Consider the following 23,904-nt stretch of genomic DNA (forward strand, 5'->3'; position numbering starts at 1 on the left):
GGAAGTTTCAATTATTTAAAGGTTCAGACCACCCAAAACAGTTGTTTTTAGATTTTGGTAGTTGCTGGCGAGATATATCCCTTACCATTTTCTAATATTTCTCCTGGATTCTATTGTTGAGATCTCTTCCTGGGTCTTCCCACCTGCTGTGCCCATTATGAGGAGCTCCCACCATCCCTGTGCTGAGTTCCTGGGTCTGTACACCTGCTGTGCCCATTATGAGGGGCTCCCACCATCTCTGTGCTGAGTTCCTGGGTCTGTACACCTGCTGTGCCCATTATGAGGAGCTCCCACTATCTCCGTGCTGACTTCCCGGGTCTGTACACATGCTGTGCCCATTATGAGGAGTCCCCACCATTCCTGTGCTGAGTTCCTGGGTCTGTACACCTGCTCTGTCCATTATGAGGAGCTTCCACCATCCCTTTGCTGAGTTCCCGGGTCTGTACTCCTGCTGTGCCCATTATGGGGAGCCCCCACTATCTCTGTGCTGAGTTCCTTGGTCTATACACCTGCTGTTCTCATTATGAGGGGTCCCCACCATTCCGGTGCTGAGTTCCCGGGTCTATATTCCTGCTGTGCCCATTTTGAGGCGCTCCCACCATCTCTGTGCTGAGTTCCTTGGTCTGTACACCTGCTGTGCCCATTGTGAGGTGTTCCCACCATCTCTTTGCTGAGATCCCGGGTCTACACACCTGCTGTACCCATTATGAGTTGTTCCCACCATGTAGGTTAACCTATATTTTAAATAAGCCCACACATTCCTATTCTGAGTCTAGTCTAGAGTGATTTATTTTCAGCTGTCTGTAGTTTGATTTTTAATATGCACATGTCTTGTGCGAAAAGTCCTCTTGTGTCTCCACGGGGGGCTAATCTGTTTTCTCCCTTTCTGTTGCATCCTTTCGGAGGTGTAGAGATGAGTAGTCAGCAGCTGGTAGAGATGTATACAGAGGCTTGATTGTTGTGATTGTGGAGACGTGTCAAGGACAACTTCAAGTCATTGTCTCTCTCCTTCTCCATCTATCCACGTTTCCCCAAATACCATGATTTATGATGTGCTGCAGGAAGCTTCATTATACCTTCTAATGAATGGGAGAGCAAAAGTCAATGACCAGACATGGTTAAATGGAGTGTCTGTTTAATATTTGATGACCCAACACTAGAAAGGAAATCTCTTTCAAATACATACTTGTTAGATTTTTTTTTTTTACCTAATTTAAGGCTGCTCTGTGTTTCCTGAACTAAAAGCCAGTAACCTCTAAATCTCACCTGCTACATAGGGCTAAAATATGAAATAACATCCCACGTAGGCCTGTTTTTTGAGTTGGTGGCCTACTAGATGTAGAATCTAGCATTAGGCCACTTATAGGGCAACTCAAGTACTTGGCAGGTTGCAGGAGGATAACTGTCTTTATAATTGATGTTAGTAGCTCAAGGGCAGAAAGTGTGCTTGTGGTTTCAGGGAAGGAAAGTACAATTGGATTCGTAGAAGAAGGGGATGGTGGTGCATCTGTTATGGGGTCACTTGTAGGAACCTCATTGTCATGGACCATCAACAGTACTTTGTTGGGTTTCCTTAGACTATGGTTAAGTACAGCTAAGATTCTCCATAAGCGATGCCAGACCTCATCCCGCACTGAGAAGTGTGGATATTGTCACCAATTTAGATAACTCTATTGAGCCATTGAAGAACTGTCACACTGTAGGAAGCTTGTACCGGGAGATCTGGAGAGGCGGTCATTGTTGTCCTCCAGAATTTAGTAGTTGCCTTGCTGTCTCCAGCTTCAACAATTTCTCATACGTTGACCAAAACAGACACACGGACCATGAAAATCAGAATCTCCTGGTGCCCAACCTGTGGCCCTATGGAATTTACCGTGCAATCCAAAGGGCCCCTCCAGTCTGATGTTCTGGTGCTTACTAAAGCCATTGAAGGAAAGCTACTGTTTAGACTGACTTCTAGTAGTTAATGGGTTGGTTTATTTCTTATTTATCTTTCTATTTTCTGTTTTGTCTGTCCCGCTTTTTATGCTTTATTTTCCTCTGATCTTATTATAATTGGTCTGGATGAGAGAAACATCAACTGTGGCACAAAGAAGACTGTAGGGCGCACAGATGTGGAAGCTCTGACTTGCAAAGGGTCTGCAATAGCGGTGATCTCTATTAGTCTCGGAAAACTTGTCTCCAGCCTATGACTGTCTCCTGAAGCATGTCTCCATTTTCTACCAACTCCTATCCTATAGCGTGTCTGCAGTCTCTCACTATCTCCTACTCTTTTCTGTAGCATTCCCGTCTCTGAATATTATGTGAGGCCCCTTGATGATGTCAGGAGCTGCGTTTGAGGTCCCCAATATCAAACAAGTTGGCCACTACTGACGTTATCACTTTACTTGTTACGGGTCCGTGATTCAGAAGGTACTGACACCAATGGATCAATATGGCAGCCACAGAATTTGCTCTTTCAGGAGAGATCAGCAATGGTGGCCTTCATTACTTTTCATTGAGGGCCCCATTCACAGTATCAGTAGTGGCATTTTCTACTGAGTTCAAAGGCATTTTGCATATACACTGAGTGGCCAGATTATTATAACCACCCCATCAGTACTTCGTTGGGCCGCCTCGTGACTCCACGAGATGATGAAAGGTGATGCGAGGAATCTGACACGGCACTGTTGCCCTTCTGTTGTCTTGTACCAGTCTTGCCACTCTCCGTTCTGCCCTAACATTGACTAGTCGCTGACGGCCACAATTCGCACGTTCACACCCAGATTTTCGGCTGACAGTCCGGTCTTTAAACACTTTAACAACAGCTGCTCTTGAACATTTAACAAATTCTGCTGTTTTGCTGATACTCGCTCCATGGCTCCGAGCGCCAACAATCATCCCACGTTCAAAGGCTGTTAAATCGCGTTGTTTCCCCGTATCTTCAGAAACAAATCACTTCTACTGTCGTGGTCAACAACCTGCTTCCCTATTTATAATGGTCTGGCCCTCTAGCAACTTCAGAGCGAAATTATAGCTAATTTGCCTACAAACGTCAGGTGGTCATAATAAACTGGCCACTCGGTGTATAGTCAGGTTAAAAAAAAGTCCATCGAGTTCAACCTATAGAGACTGCAAGCCTATTTGCAAGTGAATAAAAATGTATTTATGGAAAGGAAAAACACTGCAAGTAAGCAATTAAAATATTTTTTTTGTGTGTGTTTTCGCTTGCAATTTTGGTGACAGGCTCTCTTTTGGCGAATGGGTTTTAGCCCAGCTCCAGGGAACTTAAAAGTTTTTCCTTGCAGTGGAGCTGCCCCTGGACCGGTGACAGGGTCTCTTTTGGTGAGTAAATAAAGCCCATCTCTAAGGAAATCAAATGTTTTCCCTTGTATTGCAGGGCAGTCTCCTCAATGGTGACAGGGTCTCTTTTTGGTGAGAAATTCAAGCCCAACTCTAAGGAAATCAAATGTTTTCCCTTGCATTGCAGGGCAGCCTCCTTACTGGTGTCAGGGTCTCATTTGGTGAGTTAATTACACCCCAATGCCAAGGAAATTAAATGTTTTCCCATGCAGTGGGGCTGTCCCCGCACTGGAAGGGTTAAACTGCTCCTATATGACTTGGGGACAGGAAAAAGCTGTTTTACCTACCTGATCCATGCTCACCCGGCAGTGGGGGCTCTCCTCTTGTCACCCTCCACTTTGGCTGAAGGCGGTCCCTTGGCATTCTCACATACATTGCAGGGTTATGGATTCTGCATTGTACTAGATGACATCAGTGGTCTTTAGACCACTGGAGCGAAGGGGAGAAGAGAATGCAGGGACCGGTCTAGCAGCCTGGAGGAAGCCAGCTGGAGCGGGGATCAGGTAAGTAAAATAGCTTTTTCCTGTCCCTTAGGCTTAAAGGAGCAGTTATCCGTTGCAGTGCAGGGGCAGCCCCAGGGAAAGCTTTTCATTTTTGCGTTTGGTCTCATCCCTCCATCTCCTGAGTAATGGTCGGGTTGGACTGGCGTGCCCCTTTAACGTCTGGGAAAGGCAGATCGTGAGCGACGCAGCATTCAGCCTCGATCAAATTCACGGCGATGTCCAAGAGATTCTCTCCACCGCGTTGAATCAGTTCCAGACTTTTCCCGGCGTCTAATTTGTCTGTCGGGCCGGGCACGGAGTCAAGTTTACTTTAAGCCGTCAGATGTTTGTTGCTAGGAAGCCTGCCTGCGATTTGTGCAGAAATTAAAAAGGCAATTAAAATATTAATAGAAAGGCTTTAATTCCTCCAGAACTAATGAAGTGGTGCATTTTTATGAGGCTGACTCTTACACGAAGGAATATTAATTCACTGCGAGCCGCACAGCGAGCTCTCCCTGTACAAATGAGAACAAAAAGCCGTCTTTAGCTTCATCACACTAACTGCAATAAAAGAGAACGGCCGCTGATGTATCTCTGTTATATGAATCGAGGGCTACAAAAACAAAGGTTTGCGGAGGTTTGGCAAACGTGATCAGCTTATCGTTAAAACCTAACTCCGTTTGTGTTTTGCTTGTTTGCTTTTTTCTTTATTATCCTTTTCTGATGTCTTCTTGACATGTTGGGTCTTTTTGCCAAACAGGAAGTGAAGGAATCTCTCCAGTGGAGCCCCCAACGGCAATTAAACCAATCTATCCAAAACTTTTTGGCTATAGATATACTTTGACCCCACACCCCTTTCCAGCAGAACATACCTTGGATCACTGCAACGTGCTATGCCAACCAGGATTAAGTAGCTACATCCGGTAGTTCCAAGTATGAAGAAGTATATGACCCACTTCCATTCTTCCCAGTGGACAGCATAGGTGATTGGCCCAGTGCTGTCACATGGGGGCAGAGAGAGAGTCCTAAGTGCTGTGTAAGCTTGCTACTCAGAGTTAACACAAAGCTCCCATTATCCACTCCACAACAGAGCGGTGGGAGTGCGAGGTAATGGAGAGTATGCTCAACCAGAGAGGGGAAGTCAAGTGAAACTGTGCCTTGGACAGGTAAAGCAAAAGTTTGCTTTAATAACATATCAGGACCATCTTGGGTGTCTATAGGTAGTGATGATATTAAAGGAAGTGTCAGTCCTCCACCTCCTTGTATCCCCCCCCCAGGCTAGACTGACAGCATTGTGCAAAATCTGCCACCATACATCCCTTTATATCCCCACCCCCTGTAGGCATGTTCACAATGCTAGATTGACAGCACTGTGCAAAGTCTGCCACCATACATCCCTTCATCCCCTCTCTTGTAGGCATGTTCACAGTGCTAGACTGACAGCATTGTGCAAAGTCTGCCCCCATACCTCCCTGTATCCTCTCCTCCTGCAGGCATTTTCACAGTGCTAGACTGACAGCACTGTGCAAAGCAACAGAACCTGATTGGTAGCTAAAAACAAGACCTATTTTGGGGCAATCCTTCTAGTTTAAGGAATACCGTCTAACGATTGCTTTAATAAATACATAACTGAGCTAAATAATTGATTTTTCTTTCTCAGCATTAAATATTCATCATGGAGGGTGTAGATCCCGGAAACCCGGGCACAGAGATCTGTTTATCGGAGTCCCCGGGAAATGGAAGACGCCTTTTGGTGGTTTGCAGAGAGCTCAGAGATGTCAGTTCTGGGCTGACTGCTCCTCGTAGTTGTGTGATTTCCTCTCTTCATCAGAGACCTCTGTAGCTGAATTTCTGATATTTCACTTTTTTTCTTCTTCTTCTCACTTGATAATAATAAGCTTCTCCGACTCGATGAAAACACTCAGCAGAAAATGCAATTAGCATCATCAGTGCGATTAATGAAAGAGACAATAATTTACTAGGCTGTGTGATCATTTTTATTATCTCCCATTGGGTAGATGAGAAGCTGCTCCTTCCCTCATTTCCTCTTTCTTGTCTTGTTATTTTAGGCTCTGTCTATGAACCTCTGAAAAGCATCGACCTCCCCAGGCTGGACAATGAGACGCTGTGGGATAAATTGGATCGTTACTACCGAATCGGTGAGTAGAGGATTGTAATTTTGGCCTCTCGTTGCAGAATCGAGGAGTCTCTGTCCTTTTGCTGCCTCCCAGACCAATCAGTTGTGGCAGGGGCACACTGACACACCCTGCTCATGGCCCAATCAGTTTTGGCAGGAGCACACTGACGCCCACCCCTCCTGGACCAATCAGTTGTGGCACGGGTACACTGACACACACCCCTCCCGACCCAATCAGATGTGGCAGGGGCACACTGACACACACCCCTCCCGGCCCAATCAGTTGTGACAGGGGCACACCGACACCCCCCTGCCAACACTCCTAGCCCAATCAGTTGTGGCAGAGGCACACTAACATAGCCCCCTCCCAGCCCAATCAGTTTTGGCAGGAGCACACTGACGCACACCGCTCCTGGACCAATCAGTTGTGGCACGGGTACACTTACACTCCCTACTCCCGACCCAATCAGATGTGGCAGGGGCACGCTGACACACACCCATCCCAACCCAATCAGTTGTGGCAGGAGCACACTGACACACAACCCTCCTGGCCCAATCAGTTGTGGCAGGGGCACGCTGACAGCGCACAACCCCCCCTCCCCTGCTCCAAGCCCAATCAGTTGTGGCAGAGGCACACTAACATAACCCCCTCCCAGCCCAATCAGTTGTGGCAGGGGCACGCTGACAGCGCACAACCCCCCCTCCCCTGCTCCAAGCCCAATCAGTTGTGGCAGAGGCACACTAACATAACCCCCTCCCAGCCCAATCAGTTGTGGCAGGGGGGCACTGACGCACCCTCCTGCTTCTAGCCCAATCAGTTGAGGCAGGGGCGCACTGGCACACACCACTGTCGGCCCAATCAGTTGTGTCTGTCAGGAGCACACTGACCTACACCCCCTCCTGGCCCAATCAGTTGTGTCTGTCAGGAGCACATTGACACACACCCCTCCTGGCCCAATCACTTTTGACAGCCGCCCTACAGCTAGGAGAGAACAGAGTGGAGTGCAGCTTTAAATTCAGAATCGGAGTTCAAACTGGCCGTGCCTCCCATTTTAGTACAGATCCAATACCAATGGCTTTTGGTGGCACAATCAGATCGGAAGGATGCATGCGTAATGTTTAGTCATACTTGGATAGTTAATTAGCAGTAGTTGTGCCAAGCAATCTTGGGTGAAACTTGGGTTTGTTTCACCCTCTGGACATAAATATCCAGCTGTAAAGAACACTTCTGGATCCTCTCACACAACACATCACTTCCTCGCTGGCTGGAAGGGGTGGGGCTGGCACCAGTCAACTTTGTCTGCTTGCCTGACTCCTTTGTTTCATTGGCTGCTGCCTGCCCACTGCCTGGGTCCTTTACATCCCCCTATTACTCCTGCATTGGCATTATCACATTACCGATGGCGGGGTGGGTGGAGTTGGCACGAGTTAGCTTTTCCTGTTCACCTGGCCATTTTATTTCACTGGCTGCTGCCTGCCCAGTGCCTGGGTCCTTTACCACCCCCCTTTACTCCTGCACTGGCATAATAACATTGCAGCTGGCTAGAGTAGGTGTAGCTGGCACCAGCAAGCTTTGCCCACTCACCCGGCTCTTTCATTTCATTGTCTGCCCACTGCCTGTGGCCCTTACAACCCCCCTGTTACTCCTGCATTGGCATTATCACATTACCGATGGCTGAAGTGGGTGGCGCTGGCACCATCAATCCTTGCCTGTTCACCTGGCCCCTTTACTTCATTGGCTGCTGCCTGTCCATGCATTATTTATCCAGGCTTTTAATCTTAGGAAAGGATGCATTGCACACCAAAGATCCCACCCGAAACCCAGTGTATTTCACTGACTTTTTTTTAGCTATTTGAGGACATCGCCATTTTCTAATCGGTAATTTCTCAACTTCCACACCCTCCACACAGACCGTAGGCATGTGAAAATAGTTGTGGCTTTACATTGAAAAGTTTGCTTTCTGGTCCTGCTGGACTCATTTATTTACTCCTGCAGTTTTTCCTGCATTATTTATAACATAAAAAACACAATTTCGGCAGGCTGAGGTAAATCCTCTCCAAACGGAATCAAGGGGTCAGCTGAAAGCCTCCGAGATTTCGCCACAGGGGATTCACAGAGGTCTCAGAAGGCCAATGGCCGACTCAGTTCAGCAGGGGTCCGTCCTGAACTTAAATAACCATTTTGGGTAAATCGATCTTTCTGAATTTTAAAAGGAACCAGCGAGTCTGGCGTCAGCGCACAGTTCAGACTTTTTATAAGGTCACAGATCACATTCAGAACTTAAACGTAGTGGCCCTTCATTTTCCGCAGAGCGCTGAAATTGCCTTTTCATTCGCTGGGTTACTCTGCTATGTTCATATCGCTCAGCCAACACCAGAAGACATACTGCTGTGTGATTGCTCTCTGTGTACACCTCGTTTGGCTCACCGCTGAGCGCAACACATGCAAAGTCATCACAGTAAAACAAAAATACGTTGTTTTTTTTGTTTTTTATTTTTAAGATGTTAGCTTGCCAACAAAGACTCACTGCATCTGTATGCAATATCAAGCTGACCTCACAAGTCATTTGTTCCATCAAATATACAGTTATATTACCGCAAATGAGGTGCCTGCTAGCTAACTGTAGTCTGATTTCTGTCCGAGCTGCAAAAGTGTTCACACCTATGTGCTGTGGCAGATCGAAAGAGTGTTACAGCAATGTACTGCAGGGTGGTGACGTTAACGCGTTTCCGGGGCACGTTCTGATGAAGGGGGCGTGCCCCGGAAACGCGTTAACGTCACCACTATACTGGTATCACCTAGTGGACATCTCACTGCTTGTCAGTCCTCACCTCATGACTTTGTGACACTCATGTTTGTGAGTATGATTCGGTTTTCTATTTATGTTTATTGAAATAAAAGTGATCTGCACCAGGAAAGGCGCCCCTCTTTGTGCTTATTTCCTAGATTTCCAGCTTTCCCGGCTTCTTTGGGGCAGCATCCTGCAGTATGCCTAAAAGCAAGTCCTATTAAGAACTGACAGTCCGTGGCGCTTCACACACACTGAGTGGCCAGATTATTATGACCACCCCATCAGTACTTCGTTGGGCCGCCTCGTGACTCCACGAGATGTTGAAAGGTGATGCGAGGAATCTGACACTGCACTGTTGTGCAGAACGTCATGAATTCCCTTATGATATTGTTCTATGAGTGGACAAATCCCCAAATTACCTGGGTCCCTATGGCACGCATCAAAAGATCCATCCTTGACTGAAGGCCAGAAGTACATCCAGTTTTCTGTCATATCTTAAGGACTAAAGTGTTGGTAGAGACAAAAATGTTCCAAAAGCTCCAACTAATATGTCCAACCGCTCATGACTCCGTTGGGTCCTCACCTACAGATGGGGTCCCCACCTACAGTTCTTTGGCCTACCAGTTGCACATTAGGCCCAAGCGCTGCATCTCTGGAGAAGATTACATTCTCCCCACTATATTGCTGCGGTGGCCACAGACGGAGCAGTGGGGGTGGTGGGGCATTCTGGAGAATCGAGTATGAAGTGAGTCAAGGATGGCGAGCTTTACACCAACATTGTCGTGTTTTCCCTAGATGGGCCAGGTGACAAGAGTCTCGGGCCCGTTCACACCACATCCAGATCATCTCCAGACCCAAAATGCATCCTAATGTATCCCTATTCTGGCCTCTGTTCACACCAGCGCAGTCCGTTCCAGACCAGAAAAATACTGCACGTTTCATTTTGTCTGGTCTGGAATGCACTGGAACTGCGGGCAGGTTAACACCATTTTCCGCTCCAGGTCTGGTCCGGAAAATGATGTGAACCTGGCCTAAGGCCCACACGACTACTTTCTTGTTTGGTCTTCCCTCACCAGGTACAGATAACGAAATAACACATATTTCCTTTTTTCATCACCTGTCTCCTGCTTTGGAATGTAATCAGCGTGCATTGTGTTGCGCCAGTGTCTTTGGTTCGCTGCGTTAGCTCAGTTTGACAACTCATTATCGAGAATTATAAATTGCAATTAAGAAGTAATTTAGGCGGCGTTCCATTCTTTCACATATATCCATAATTGGTGGTTTATTTTCATTTTGTTTAAGTGGCAATGTACTCCCAAGTGAAAATACAGTACGAGCCTTCTGTTTTATGATAGGTGATGAGACAATGGAAAACTTGGATGGATTTAGGGTGACACTTGTGGGCTTTTTCTCTCCCGAAATGTTTAACGCATTGCTGTTTACGTTTTAAGTGGACTTCAATGACATCAGTTGGGCGCTTGTCGGTACGGCAGTCCCCGGGTAACGAACAAGATAGGGACTCTAGGTTTGTTCTTAAGTTGAATTCGTATGCAAGTTGGAACAGGTACATTTTTTAAGTGTAACTCCAGCCCCAATTTTGTTTTCTGTTTGTTTTGGATAGCATAGGGAAGGGTTAACCCCCTGTAATATTTGTTTTGCTGTGTGTGCCCCTGTTCAGAAGATTTCACCTCACTTTCTGTCCCTGTGATAATTGGATTTTGAAAATTTTTAGTTGTCGTGGAAACAAGGATTGGTGATAAAGCTTCAGTGGAGACACCTTTTTCCCATGATATCTCTTACAGGAGTGCATTTCCCTTCCTAGGAGTAGATTTCCTCTCACTTCCTGTTGTCTCAAGGACAGGAAGTGAGATTAAATCTTTCTAATGAGGATACAGACGGCAGTAAAAACCTCACTGCGACCCGGAAGAAGAGACGGGCACCCCTCATGTGCACAAGTAACAAGAGCCAACTGCCTGTAATGTAAGTACAGTACTCCGAACCAAACCCAAGAAGGCGGGCACTCCTCGTCGGCACGAGCCTAGTAGCATTACAACTACCCCTGCTGTACAGTAATAGCCTCCGTTTGTAAGTAGGAGTCGGATGTATGTAACTCGGGGACTGCCTGTATTATCAAACCTTATCATTTTAAGTAACAGAAATACCTTTACATTAATAAATACATAATAATAACACTGCTCCTTATCTTCACATGACCTAAAGCCAAAACAATGGTCACATGATCTCTGGCTAACGGACATTGTGGATGTTTCACATCATCAGATACTGTACACAGTCTACTAATTTTGACCAAAAAACAGATAACGGTGACATCAGGGGCAACATACTGAAAGGACAGGTTCATACATTCCAGGCATTTTGCTGCTGATCTCACCAGATTTGCATAAGTTCAGTTCTGTGTGCATTAAAGAACTTTGGGCAATTAAAACATTACACCCTTGCAGTGGGGCTACCTCCTCATTTTTTAAGTGCTCATTTTGAGCACTCAGATAAAAAAGGGTCTTAAATAAAAAAATATGTGCTAACCTGATCATCAGTCCCTCTCCATTCAGGCTGTGGAATGTCCCTTGGTGTCAAGTCAGTGGACTTGTATTGCATGTGATGACATCAGCGGGGCTTAGACCGCCAGAGCCTGGGGAGAAGAGGCTGTGGGTACCGGTCTAGCATGCAGGCAGGACCGATGATGGGGCAAGTATATATTTGTTTTATCTTAGACCCTAGATCAAAACAAGCATTTAACCCTTGCTGTGCAGGTGTAGCCCCACTGCAGGGGTTATTTTTATTTGTTTAAATGCCTGGATTTCTTCTTCAAAGTATAATTAGCAACCCCCCCCCCAAAAAAATAAGTTTGAGTTTTTGGAGTAGGAAAGGTTCAAACTCTCCCCATCAGGTCTGTATTGTTGTTCACTGGGGAGATTCCTCTTCTCTCTTTGTGCTGGTGACCATTGACTCGGGCACTAAGAGTGGAGGCAAACCCAAAATTTGGGTCATCACTAGGGATGCACCAATACTGTTTTTTTTTTGGTATCGAGTACGAGTACCGATATTTATATTTTGATACTCGCCAGTACCGATACCGGTACTTCCACTAGCATGGAGCCGACTTCCCAGGTAATCATCTTGATTGCCGGCTCCATGCTGTTTGGTCGGATCGATGCTGATTGGCCGGGAAGCCAGCTTGCCAGCCAATTGTAATCGCGCCGGCCGTTTACCTGCCTCCTGGCATCTTTTTTTTTTTTTAAACAAAATTTTCTTTATTCTGTTTTTGCGATCTGGCATCTTATTTGCCTGGGAAGCGGCCCCATTGCTGTTTGGCCGGATCGATGCTGGTTGGCCTGGAAGCCGGCTTAGCAGCCAATCAGCCTGGAGCAGACTTCCCGGCCAATCAGGAGTACGAGTACTCACCCAAATACTCAGTACCGATACTAGTATCTGTATCGGTGCATCTCTAGTTGTCACCTAAACAAGAAAGGAGAAAAGATCTATCAATAAGGACACTTGATATGGTGACAGCAGGCGAGAATTTCCCTTGCTTTTGAGAGATTTGCTTTCACTACTGTTGTATCCTGGGGGGCAAGAATTGAAGGGATTTCTCCCCAAGGGGACATAGACTGCAACAAAAAACTAACAGGGGTTTTAAACATTTCCACCAAAAATTTTAGACTTAGAAGGCAGTTGTGAAGTAGTTATAATATGTTTCTAAATTGTAGTTAAAAGTATTTACCAAAATTTTTGATGTGCAGAAATTTCTCTGTGTGCTTTAAACACTTGAAAATGCTTGTGAAGCTCTATTAAAATGCTAAGAAATGCTTTGAAATTGCTCTTTTATGCCTTGCATGAGCACTAATGAACGGGTCCTGGAGCTGAGCCTGCATATGTGCTGAACATAAGTTATGAAATACTAGGCATGGAGAGTTTTTGATTTATTAGCACCAATAGATAATATTTTTATTGCATTTTTTATGTTACAGCTGTTTAAAGCAGGGGTAGCCAAACTCCGGCCCATGTCCATGCTTGAGTAAACTGTGTTCACATGCAAACAGCTGGCTATAACCCAAGGCCTTTGGCTATGTGTCTTGAGCATGCACATGTGCGCACAGCACTGTCTTTTGCTGCCATCCTGGTTTCCAGTGGACACATGTTGCCGTCCATGGTTCTGTTTCTGCGATGGTTTCTTTCATAGTAGTAGTTGGAGCTTATAATTGGTAGATATTTTTGACAGTAGTGCACAGTCATTCTCTCAATCTTTCTGCTGTTTTCGGTTGTCAGTACGTGATTTCTCTCAGGCGCTCATGTTCTGAATCAGGCCTTTTCAGGAGATTCTGAGAGCAGGCTTTAAGGGCAGCAATTTTCAGAAATGATTACATCCATAAAGCACATTAATTTGTTAATCAGCAAAATTGGGACGGGTCTAATGACAGGCACGGTGATGGGAATCATAATTAGGCGGCAATTACCATGATTAACATTTATTTTTATCTGACACTCCAAAAGCTTGTTGGCATTTGACATAACTTGGTTGCCAGTTATTAGAATGACATTTTATTTATCCGTGTTTTTCATTTTGGCATATTAAGTAGCTGCTGCTAAAACTATTTTGGAGGTTTGACGTGTGTAACGAGCAGATTTTTAAAACTGGTAGAACTTTTTCTAGTACAGTTTAAGTTTTGCAGGAAAAGCAGCATCTTCTAAAGAGACACTGCAATTCAGGAAGCTCTGCAGATGTGCCAAAGTCACGTGTACTTAGTTTCAGAGTCCTATATAGTCTACTGTCGCTAGATCCTATGGAGATCTTCACAAGTGTTGTAGGTGGATCTGCTTCTTGAGTCTGTGTCATGTAACGTCTCTGCTTCTTGTAATGCTAGCCAGATTCAGACCTGTGGGGTCAAGCTGGTTCGGGTTGGTGGCTTTGATGAAGGCCTAACTTTTACCAGTTAGTTTTTTCTATTTAGTTTTGGGTAGCGTTGTGAAGAGTTAAACTTCCTGCCAGGTTTTTATTTCTGTGTGTGGGCCCGTTGGTGAGACATTCTCTTACTTCCTGTCCTACTGACACTAGTACAAGAAATGGGTGTCTTGGAGCTGTCATCACTGCAACATGAAGGCACGAACAGCAATAGCAACGCTGTGCTAACTCCTTTCCCCTCTGATGTCTTTATGTTTCTGGTCTGTGTACTTGTTAATAAGATTTTCCATCACTTACTGTTCTGCTAGGTAGTGAGGGAGCATCTCCCCAATAGGACAGATATTACAAAATGCTTTAAATAAGTGGTTCTCAACCTGTGTAATCTCAGGACTCACATTTGTCCTTGGTCACTATGTCACGACCCAAGTCACACTGCAATGGAAGGCACTGGATTAGGGTACCACGCTTTCCAGTGCAGAGGTACGAACTGTGGGTGGGAGGTGCGTTTGTGGTACCAGTCAAATGAATGGCAACGTAACACACCTCCCACGCCAGAATGCACGGTAGGTGCGTTTGCATGGTACTATGCGATAAACGCACTGTACTAGTGTGAACGGCCCTCAAAAACACTGACAGACACACACACACACACACACACACACACACACACACACACACAACCACAGACAAAATTTCACTCACAGACATTCTCACACACACATATACACACTCCAAACAATTTTACATTTTTAAGGTCCACCCAGTCTCCCTACCTTACGAGAACTGGAGTGGATCATCAGCCTGGGGTCCAGTGTGGGCTGCAACCATATGAGCAATGCTTGTACAGCTCCCTTGCGTGCCCTGTAGAGGTGCCGGGAGCCAGAATGTGATGTCACTTCGGTCCAGGCACCTCTATAGGACATGTGAGGGAGCTGTAAGCAATGCACGCATGGATGGAGCTCCCTAGCCCACCCACCTCAAGCTGACACTCGGCACCGGGCAGCATATTTTGAATGGCTTCTAGTTGCGAGAACTGACAGTGCTGCGCTAGCGGGAGGCCGAGGAGCCCTCATCTAGAAAAGTGGAAGGCATGCGGCGACCCACTGAACACAGGGTCGCGACCCACTTTTGGGTCACGACCCACCAGTTGAGAACCAAGGCTTTAAATAATATATTTAACAGCCCAAAAGGAAGCAAGTAGAAGAAGCTGGTTGTCAGAATTTGCATACACTTGAAGCCTGTCCTAAACTTGGGCACTTCTGATTTAAAATGTGATCGGAAAACACAGGAACAGTTGTTACAGTGAAAACCCAGTGTCAGTGTGGTCATTACATCCAACAACTGTAAGTATATGTAAATTCCAACGTTTTCTGTTAAAGTTGAGCATGGCCCGGCCTCCAGAGAATTGCTTTTGGTTCGGCATGGGCAGGCTCATTAGCTAAGTTGAGCAGGGGTGGGGCCAAAGTCCAACTTTTAAGCCAAGATTTTCATATACATTCAACTTCCTGTATTTCTGGGCTCTACAGATGCTGGTTTCTTGAATGCCAGATTGAAATATGTGTGTTACATTAACACAAACACGTTAACGTGCGTTGCCATAAAGCCGCTTGTCATTTTATAATGGATGGTCAATGCACCAAAACTGACCTATTAATGTTACTACTTTTTTCCCCCAGAGCACCTCAGGGAAACATAGGTCAAGGGTGGACAAATTAATATGGAATTCAGGAGCCAGTTTGTCCAATCTGGGAACCAGCAGGCGTTTTCTGTAGGAGCCAGCTGTATTGACAACAACTAAAGAAAACCTCAATGGTTGGATGCCATCTGTAGGGAGCATTGGCTACCTGGCTCCTGGGGTTTGTCCAGCCCTGTCAAAGGGTGTGTGATGGCATCAGGGTGCCATGTAAATGATGGCAGTTCAATGCAAAGTGGAACCTGCGGTAACACACATCTATTATTATTACATAGTATTTATATAGCGCCAACAGTTTGTGCAGCGCTTTACAATATAAGGAAGGCATTACAATCACAATACAGTCCAAGACCAGATGGTAAGGAGGGCCCTGCCCCTGAGGGCTTACAATCTAAAAGCCCAATTTACAAGGGCTTACAATCTATTACCAGGGGTTACTGCAATACAAAGGTATAAATCCGGCCTGGAGGGGACCTCAGCTGATGCATTTTTTCCTTTATGTACATAGAATGGGACCCCCAGAGACCTGCGCCTCCAAAAACAAGTCAGCGGTAGCCATTGCCATACATCCATTCAGTAGATTCCCTTTAAGACCACATTAATTCTTTGCACATTAGTCCGAGCAGTTCTATGCAGGAAGAGCAAACTCTGCACAATGCAGCTCGCCAACCTAGTGCTGATTCACTGCTATTTCCATATGCAAGGGCTACGTCTTGAATTCCGAATATGTTTTGTCTTCAGTTTTTAACACCTGCTGGAGGTTTGTTAGTTTTTTTGCCGTTTTAGAATGTAAATCTAAGGAGTTTGGAATCCTTAGCCGCTATCTACCTTCAAGCAAATAACTTTTTTCTTTTGATAATAGCAAGGTTTGCATTGCAAATTAACTGCTCGGGCTCTGATAACACGCTGGTCCGAGGGGTGCTTTTGCCCGCTGCCTAGAGCAGTTTCCATGGTTTGCACACTCGGTTGATTTACTCGGTTGATGTTAATTTCTTTCCCACGCTTTGTGTTGTTAGAGTGATTCTTGTGTGTTTTTAGCGATGGATCGGGTTTTCTTTTAGTGTTTTATTTAAATTGCATATCTTCAAGTGGACCTATACTTAAAGAGACACTCTCAATTTGCTCATTCTGGGTAACATAACAATGTCTACAGATAGCAGGCACCCTGAGGCATGTACAGTATATGTATACAGCCATGCCCCTTTGCTTCCTCCCCATACTGCTGGAGCCTTTGCTTATAGAGCTTAGCTTCAGGGTATGGGGGTACGGCTGACCTTCTCTATGTGACAGCGCTCAGACCAGAGAGGCCAATCACCAAGCCTGAACATCAGGCCGCACGCCGGAGCAGCACAGAGTGTGTAACTTCATATTATTCTGCATATATCTGTATAGTACATGTCTGGGACTTGTAGTCTCAGCCACCTGAGTCCCCTTACAGCCTCCTGTGACCCAGCACAACCTCCAGAGCTCCTCCACTGGAGACATTAGGCCAGCACGCCGGAGCAGCACAGAGCATGTTGCTTCATATTATGCATTGATGTATAATGCATTGCTGGAATTTGTAGTCCTCTATAACCGCTTGTAATTTGGCATTGCTGTATAATGTACCTCTGGGATTTGTAGTCCTCTACAGCTGGTGGTATTCTTCATTGCTATATAATGTGTTCCTGAGATTTGTATCACAGCTTAGAGTCAGTGGCAGAACTACCAGGGGCGCAGCGTTTGCAGCTGGGGCAGGGCCCTGGCTCTTCACCACTTTCCTAAAATCATTAGTCTGTATCGTTTTAGAAAATTGTCACATGACACTAAAAAAAGGTATCGGTAATTGGTATTGACGAGTACTTGAGGAAAAGTATTGGTACTCGGTCTGAAAAATGGTATTGGTGCGTCTCTATTGTACAGTATTCACTTGGTAAAGGAGACACTGTACATGGTTTCTCCTGCCTGGAGCAAACTGATGACATGGTCTTTGCCTAGTCACTTCACTGAAGCAAAAGGATGACTTTTGATGATATAAGATGCAGCTTATTCTACAAATTCTACGGTTGCTTTACATTTAATAATGCAGACTTGTAACTTTACAGAGAGGTCCACTTTAATTACTATATTACAAATACAAGCGATGTTTAGTTACCTATGTTGCTTGATTGATAAATAGGTGTCTCAGCGGCGGCAGGCCCTCTATAATCAGCGTAAACACTAACAATGGGATAATTTCCCGTTCACCTTTAATCCGCGGCGACATTTCAGAGCTTCTGAATGGTTCGGCGTCATTTTGACTTTCAAAAGAAATGCCGTTTCCAGAGAGCGCATCGAGCCGAAGTGCGAAGACAGAGAGGAATAATTATGCCTTCATGGCTCAGTAAGCTGGCACAGGCGCCCATGACTGATGCCCGGAAAGTTGTGCTGAGAGAATGTCTGCAGCCTGGTGGAAGTGTTGCGTTCAGAAAATGCAGCGGCCGTACTGAATGCTAATTATTTGCGCGTCTGCCTGCGATAAATGAGCTGTGATAGCAATAAACCTTCTAATTCTCTATTAGCACAAGCAGCTGATCATGTAAACAGTCAAATGTTTATTAGGCTTTCCAGACCACTTGCTGGCGCCTCGCGTTTTAACTTTACACCTTCTTTTTGATCAATTCTTATTTTTTTGTTTTAAATGATTGTTTAAATGATCACTTTACGCCTGTTATTTTTTTTTTTATATTTGCAGTAAAGGTCACTGTGCTGAATTTCCAAAGCCCGACAACCGGCCTTTTCCCCATCAACACTGTGGGCGACTGCAAGAATGCCAAGATCCACGACAGCCTGTACTGCGCTGCCAGCGCCTGGGCCTTGGCTCTGGCTTACAGGTAAGCGATGCCAACTTGTCTTAAAGGAATTAGGTTCACAGCAAGTGCATATAGATCAGCTAAGATGTTGTCAAGGACTGAACACTCTCTTGAAAATCGCGTGCCTCTGCATGCCCCCTACACTGCACCATGCCTATTGGCAGAAGTTAAAAAAATGTGTTTTCCTTACTGAGACCTGTTTTGCTTTGGCATGCCGGAAAGAAGAGATCTATTGCTGGGTGAAGTTAAAGCCGAACTCCGGACAAACAGCTGAATACACAGATGAAGTACATATATGGAAGCATTATTACCTGCCAAATGTTTTGTATGTAAGTCGGTCATGTCCTGAGATTAACACAGCTCTGCCACACAGCACATGATGCTAAAACAGCGGCACGTGGACAGAGATCTTCTCCAAATATCATTTATTTTAAAGTGACACCAAGCTCCGGAGTTAAATCTTAAAAATGAATTCAAGTACCTTAACTATTAACAGAAATGTATCTAATTTGTGTATCACTCGGCTGTAGATACTCAAATCATCTCTGAATTGGTGCTGACACTGTCCTTCCTTCTGGAGGGTGGCTACTTCTGTTCCCCATGGTTCCTGTGTGTGTTGTTAAGTAGCCACCGCTCCAAGCTCACTCCCGGGATGCACTACAATCTCCATACAAATTGGTAGACCAAAATGAAAATGTCAAAACGGAAATTTAAAAAAAATGTCAGGTCGGTACTGAAAATGTTTTTTATTCTTTTTCAATTTTAAAAAAAATATTTTATTTATATATATATATATATATATATTTAGAAATGTTTTATTTTTTATATTATATTTTTATTAATGTATTTTTATTAAATATTTTTACTTTACTTTTAGGGGCTTCGGGGAAATATTAGGGATCTAAACAGACCCCTGATATTTACCTTTTTAAAATAGATAAAGAGATGGAGGACTCAGAGACACAGAGTCCTCCATCCCTTTTTCTGCATCCCCTGTTATAAATGAACAGGAATCCTCTATACTGAGTGCTCCTGTCCATTCATAACATGAGGACAGAGTATGGTTACTATAACCACAATCATGAATGGACAGGAGGAGATATAGATCGCTTCCCATTCATTCATAATTGAGGATATAGTAAACATACTCTGTCCTCAATTATTTACAAACACTCAGCGATCACTGATCACCGACTGCTTGTACCCGCTCTCCTTCCTGAAAGCTGTCACAGGAGGCTGAGTGAGCGGAGTTCAGCCTCCTGTGACAGCATTGCAAGCTGTCTCCGCCCACACCGCTCTGCCCATCTGTGACAGAAGGCTGAGCAGTGTGGGGAGGAGAGATGACGACGGCTCACAGCACCTGTGACAGTTTCTCTGCTCCCCGCTGGGAAGAGAGCAGCTCCCAGCGGGGAGGAGAGAAAGGAGAGACGTGCCACTATATCAGCCAAAAAATTGCACTTTCGGTATTTTGCCAAAAGTGGCATTTTTGGCCAATATGTTTCGGCGGCCGATATATCGGTGCATCCCTACAAATTGGTAAACTAAACATGAGATTGTAGTCCATCACAGGGGCGAGCTTGGAGAGGTAGCTACTGTACAACACACACAGGGGCCATGGGGAACAAAAGTCGACACCCTTCTTCAATTATTTAATTGCAATACAATGGATCCAGTGTGTATGGCCCTTAGGCCCATGCGTTGCAATAACTTTTCAACAGATGCTAATGGAGGGGCACCGAAAAATGAATGCGTGTGAATAGGGCTAGTTCACACCGCTCTGTTCCCTTCCGTTTTGCTGAAAGTACAAAATAGAACGTACACTACTTTTTTTTCAGCACAACATAGCGTAACAGAACTGGTGTAAACTAGCCCCATTCACAACAGACCTTCTGTTGACTTGCGACTTCCTTAAGATTTTGATGTGAATGAGCCCTAAAGGATTCAAGGGAGTCAGAAAAAGCAGCACTTTGTATCTGCAAGCAGCTAAGCAGTTACCAAGGACAGCCAGGGACCTCTGACATACCAGTTTCTATTTCCAGATCTGTTTGCTATCACTGAACTATATCAATGCCTTTAGTTCTGTAAAAAATGCTTCTATTCTTTGTATCGAATATTTAAAGTGCGTTCAGTAATAGAAGCTTCTGTTCCTGTATGGAATATTTCCCATGTCCCTTGTGGCGAGATGCAACACATATTTATGATTCGCTGCATTGTGAACTTGTGGTCTTCTCAGATCCCTTTTCTTTTATCTCGCTATATATATTCCTCCGCTCTCTTTCTTGTCCTATAACTAGCGTGATTGCGCAGAGGACGGCGACTCGCACATCGGGATGCAGCTATTGATCGAGCCTGTTTAATGATTCGCTGAAAAGTCGGCGTTCGTTAGGGGAGATCGTCTTTCTTGCAGACACCAGATAAAAATGAAGCACGGTCACATGTCTCAGCCTGTGGCTCTTTGTGTTGCGGTTATTATTGGGAAATTGCGGGGACACATTTTAAAGCCATAAAACTGACCGCACTTGATAATCTCTTCCTCACAATCTATCATTTCCATGATTCGGTTGCAAGGCAGACCTCGCACAGCATTAAAGTGAATGTCTGGAAATAACAAAAAGAAAATGTGTTGAGTATATTTCTCTAATACCTGCATATGTTCATGTGTTTTATCTATTCGCAAATGCTGCAAGTACGGAAAAATACAGGTTGGTCTGCCAGAAATCCATTGAACTTTGTTGAGCAGACAACCCAGGGCCTCTGCTCCCCTAAAATCACAACCAGTGTTGCCAGCCCTGCCCATTTCTTTCCTGTTGGACCACAGAACACCTTCCCCATATGTTATTGAGAGAAGGAAAGGGAGAGTTGCTTTGTAGTATCATAAAAACAGAGAGTTCTATCAGCTTAGACATGACGTCTTCACCTTGTCTGCAATTAGGGATGCACCAATACCGAGTATTTGGATGAGTACTCGTACTCCCCCAAATGCTCCGATACCTTTCCTGATAGCAGAACTTCCGGTGAGAGGGAGACTTCCTCTGACCGGCAGTGCCGCGAGGGAACATGGAGCCGGGAAGCTGGATCCATGCTGATTGGCCAATCAGTGTCGAGCCGGGCAAACAAATCTGATAATATGGCGACATGACCCCCACCTGACTTCCTCTGACCGGCAGTGCCGCGAGGGAACATGGAGCTGGCTTCCTGGCCAATCAGGAAGCCGGGTGGCGGGTAATGACTCACTGCCTGACCGGGAAGCTGGCTTCATGCTCTTTGGGCGTCTCGATGTTGATTTGGCGGGAAGCCGGTTTCCAAGCCAATCAGCATCCCAGCCAATCAGGAAGCCATGAGTACCAAAATATAAATATCGGTACTCGATACCGAAAAACTGGTATCGGTACATCCCCATCTGCAATGCAAGTCTGTATGGGTGTTGTGCTGAGAGATGTGGCTGTTACTTAGCTCTGCAAGTACAGAGGACTGCTTGGGTAGGGCAGAAAGTGGTATTTCAACTGAAAGAAAAGGTATTTTTAAGGCTCTCCATTTACTTCCTGGATTTTTGGCACGTGACCATGCACATCATCTCAGGGGAGAAAAATGCCTTTCCCTGCGATCTCATGAGATTTCCCAGCAATGCTCTGCTGATTACAACGCAATCCCAGTGTACATTGTTGTGGCAAACTGAAGTTGTTTTGCCCTTTCAAAGCAGGAAGTCAATTAGAGCTGGAACAACTAATCGACTAAGGGGAGAGAGAGTGGGGGGAAGAGGAGAGAGAGATATTTTTTTTTTTTTCATACAACCAATCGATTCGTTGAAAACATAATCGGTTAACTAATCGATTATGAAAATAATCGTTAGCTGCAGCCCTAAAGTGAATGCTCTGCAAGTGTAAGCATTTCATAATCATGGCATTTTACACCTGACATGTTTATGTTATTGTTAATCATCAGTTGTTTTTTGGATTTAAAGGTCCGCTTTAAGGCCGCACAGCTCCAATGCCATACACTGCACCACAAGACGTGTACATTACCACAACGCATCCATTCTGCCTTGCCGTCTTCTACATTTCACTAGATGCGATTACTGAGTGAAAATCTATCATTTAAAGCATGTCTTTCAGATTAATACCTCCGGGCCCGGATCGTTCTTTCACCTAACCTATGGTTCTGTTAATTGAGGAATATGGATTGTGTAGCCGTAATGATCCAGAATCGCAGCTCTTGTCTGCATTATGATTTAGCTCCCAAAGAATTATTTTACTTGGATGGCGAGCTTTAGACTGTTGGCGTATCACAGTAATCCGTGAAAAGTGACATTGCCGTGTCTAGAGCTGCCCAGCAATTAAGGTGCTTAGCACAAATTTGTGCCTATTACCGAATTACCACCAATTCTTCCTTTGTGCTCGGCGTCTCTTGACGGCTTGAAATGACAGCGTCAGAGGGGGCTTGAAATAATGTCGCAAAGAGGATTTAATGCAGAATGCGTCTCCTATAAAGGCGAAGGCCTTCAAGAACACGGAGGGTGAAATTATAGGATATAACATGGTAAGTATAGAGCTGATATTCACCTGTAGCAGTCAGACCTCTTTAAAAGGACGCAGGTTGGTAAAAATGTTAGACGTTGTGTCTGCGTCCTCTATTTTCAGATGGCCCAGGCAAGGCGCGTGGGCTCGGCAATCTGTAAGCACATTAACTTAGACTTAATCCTCAACTTTACCATCTCATAGTAATTTCCAAAGTTGTTTTCCATCTTTTTAAATCTGCGGCTTTCATTAAGGGCTCGTTTCCCACCATCTGCCGAATGCAGGACAAGGCAATTTGTCATAGGTAGTGACAGTTCACACCGCTGTGTTCCAGGATGGCATGACATTTCAATAAAGTTCTAAAAAAAAAAAAAAGAAACAGCGTGATGCGGCTCGATTGAGCACATTGACAAAGTTGAGCATGACTGCTGGTGGGGACAAGCTTTAAAAGTATTCCTTATGTTACTGGCATGAAGGTCATTGTTCATGCACTTCCTATTATAGGGTGACAAGTCTCCCAGTTGTTCCACGGTGTTGTCACCCTGTCGCGTAAACCCCTGGGAAAGACTACAAGCAGCCATGCTGACACACATTGTGGAGGCATGTTCCATCGTTGTCACTGTCAGGAAGCTGGTCCGGAGCAATGGTGTGAAGCTGACGCTGGAGTAAGTCAATATACACTATATTGCCAAATGTATTGGGGCGCCAACCTTTACACGCACATGAACTTTAATGGCATCCCAGTCTTGGTCCGTAGGGTTCAATATTGAGTTGGCTCCGCCCTTTGCCACTATAACAGCTTCACCTCTTCTGGGAAGGCGTCCACAAGGTTTAGGAGCGTGTCTATGGGAATGTTGGACCATTTGTGAGGTCAGGTACTGATGTTGGAGGAGAAGGCCGGGCTTGCGGTCTCCGCTCTAATTGATCCCAAAGGTGTTCTATCAAGTTGAGGTCAGAACTCTGTGCGGCCAGTCAAATTCCTCCACCCCGAACTCGCTCATCCATGTCTTTATGGACGTGGCTTTGTGCACTGGTGTGCAGTCATGTTGGAACAGGAAGGGGCCATCCCCAAACTGTTCCCACAAAGTTGGGAGCATGAAATTGTCCAAAATGTCTTGGTATGCTGATGCCTTAAGAGTTCCCTTCACTGGAACTAAGGGGCCAAGCCCAACCCCTGAAAAACAACCCCCCC

General features: G+C 45.2%; 1 protein-coding gene across 2 annotated transcripts in view; it reads left to right on the forward strand.

Moving 5' to 3' along the window:
- Positions 1-23,904, forward strand: part of PHKB (phosphorylase kinase regulatory subunit beta) — a 206,348-nt gene that overhangs the window by 19,520 nt on the left and 162,924 nt on the right. For both annotated transcript variants that reach the window (XM_018553209.1, XM_018553201.1), the window contains 2 exons: positions 5,894-5,983; positions 18,081-18,219. In XM_018553209.1, coding sequence (XP_018408711.1) covers positions 5,894-5,983; positions 18,081-18,219 — 229 coding nt within the window. The remainder of the gene's footprint in view (positions 1-5,893; positions 5,984-18,080; positions 18,220-23,904) is intronic.

The sequence above is a fragment of the Nanorana parkeri genome, unplaced genomic scaffold (assembly GCF_000935625.1).
Source record: "Nanorana parkeri isolate BGI_ZX_2015 unplaced genomic scaffold, ASM93562v1 scaffold6, whole genome shotgun sequence".
Lineage (NCBI taxonomy): Eukaryota > Metazoa > Chordata > Amphibia > Anura > Dicroglossidae > Nanorana > Nanorana parkeri.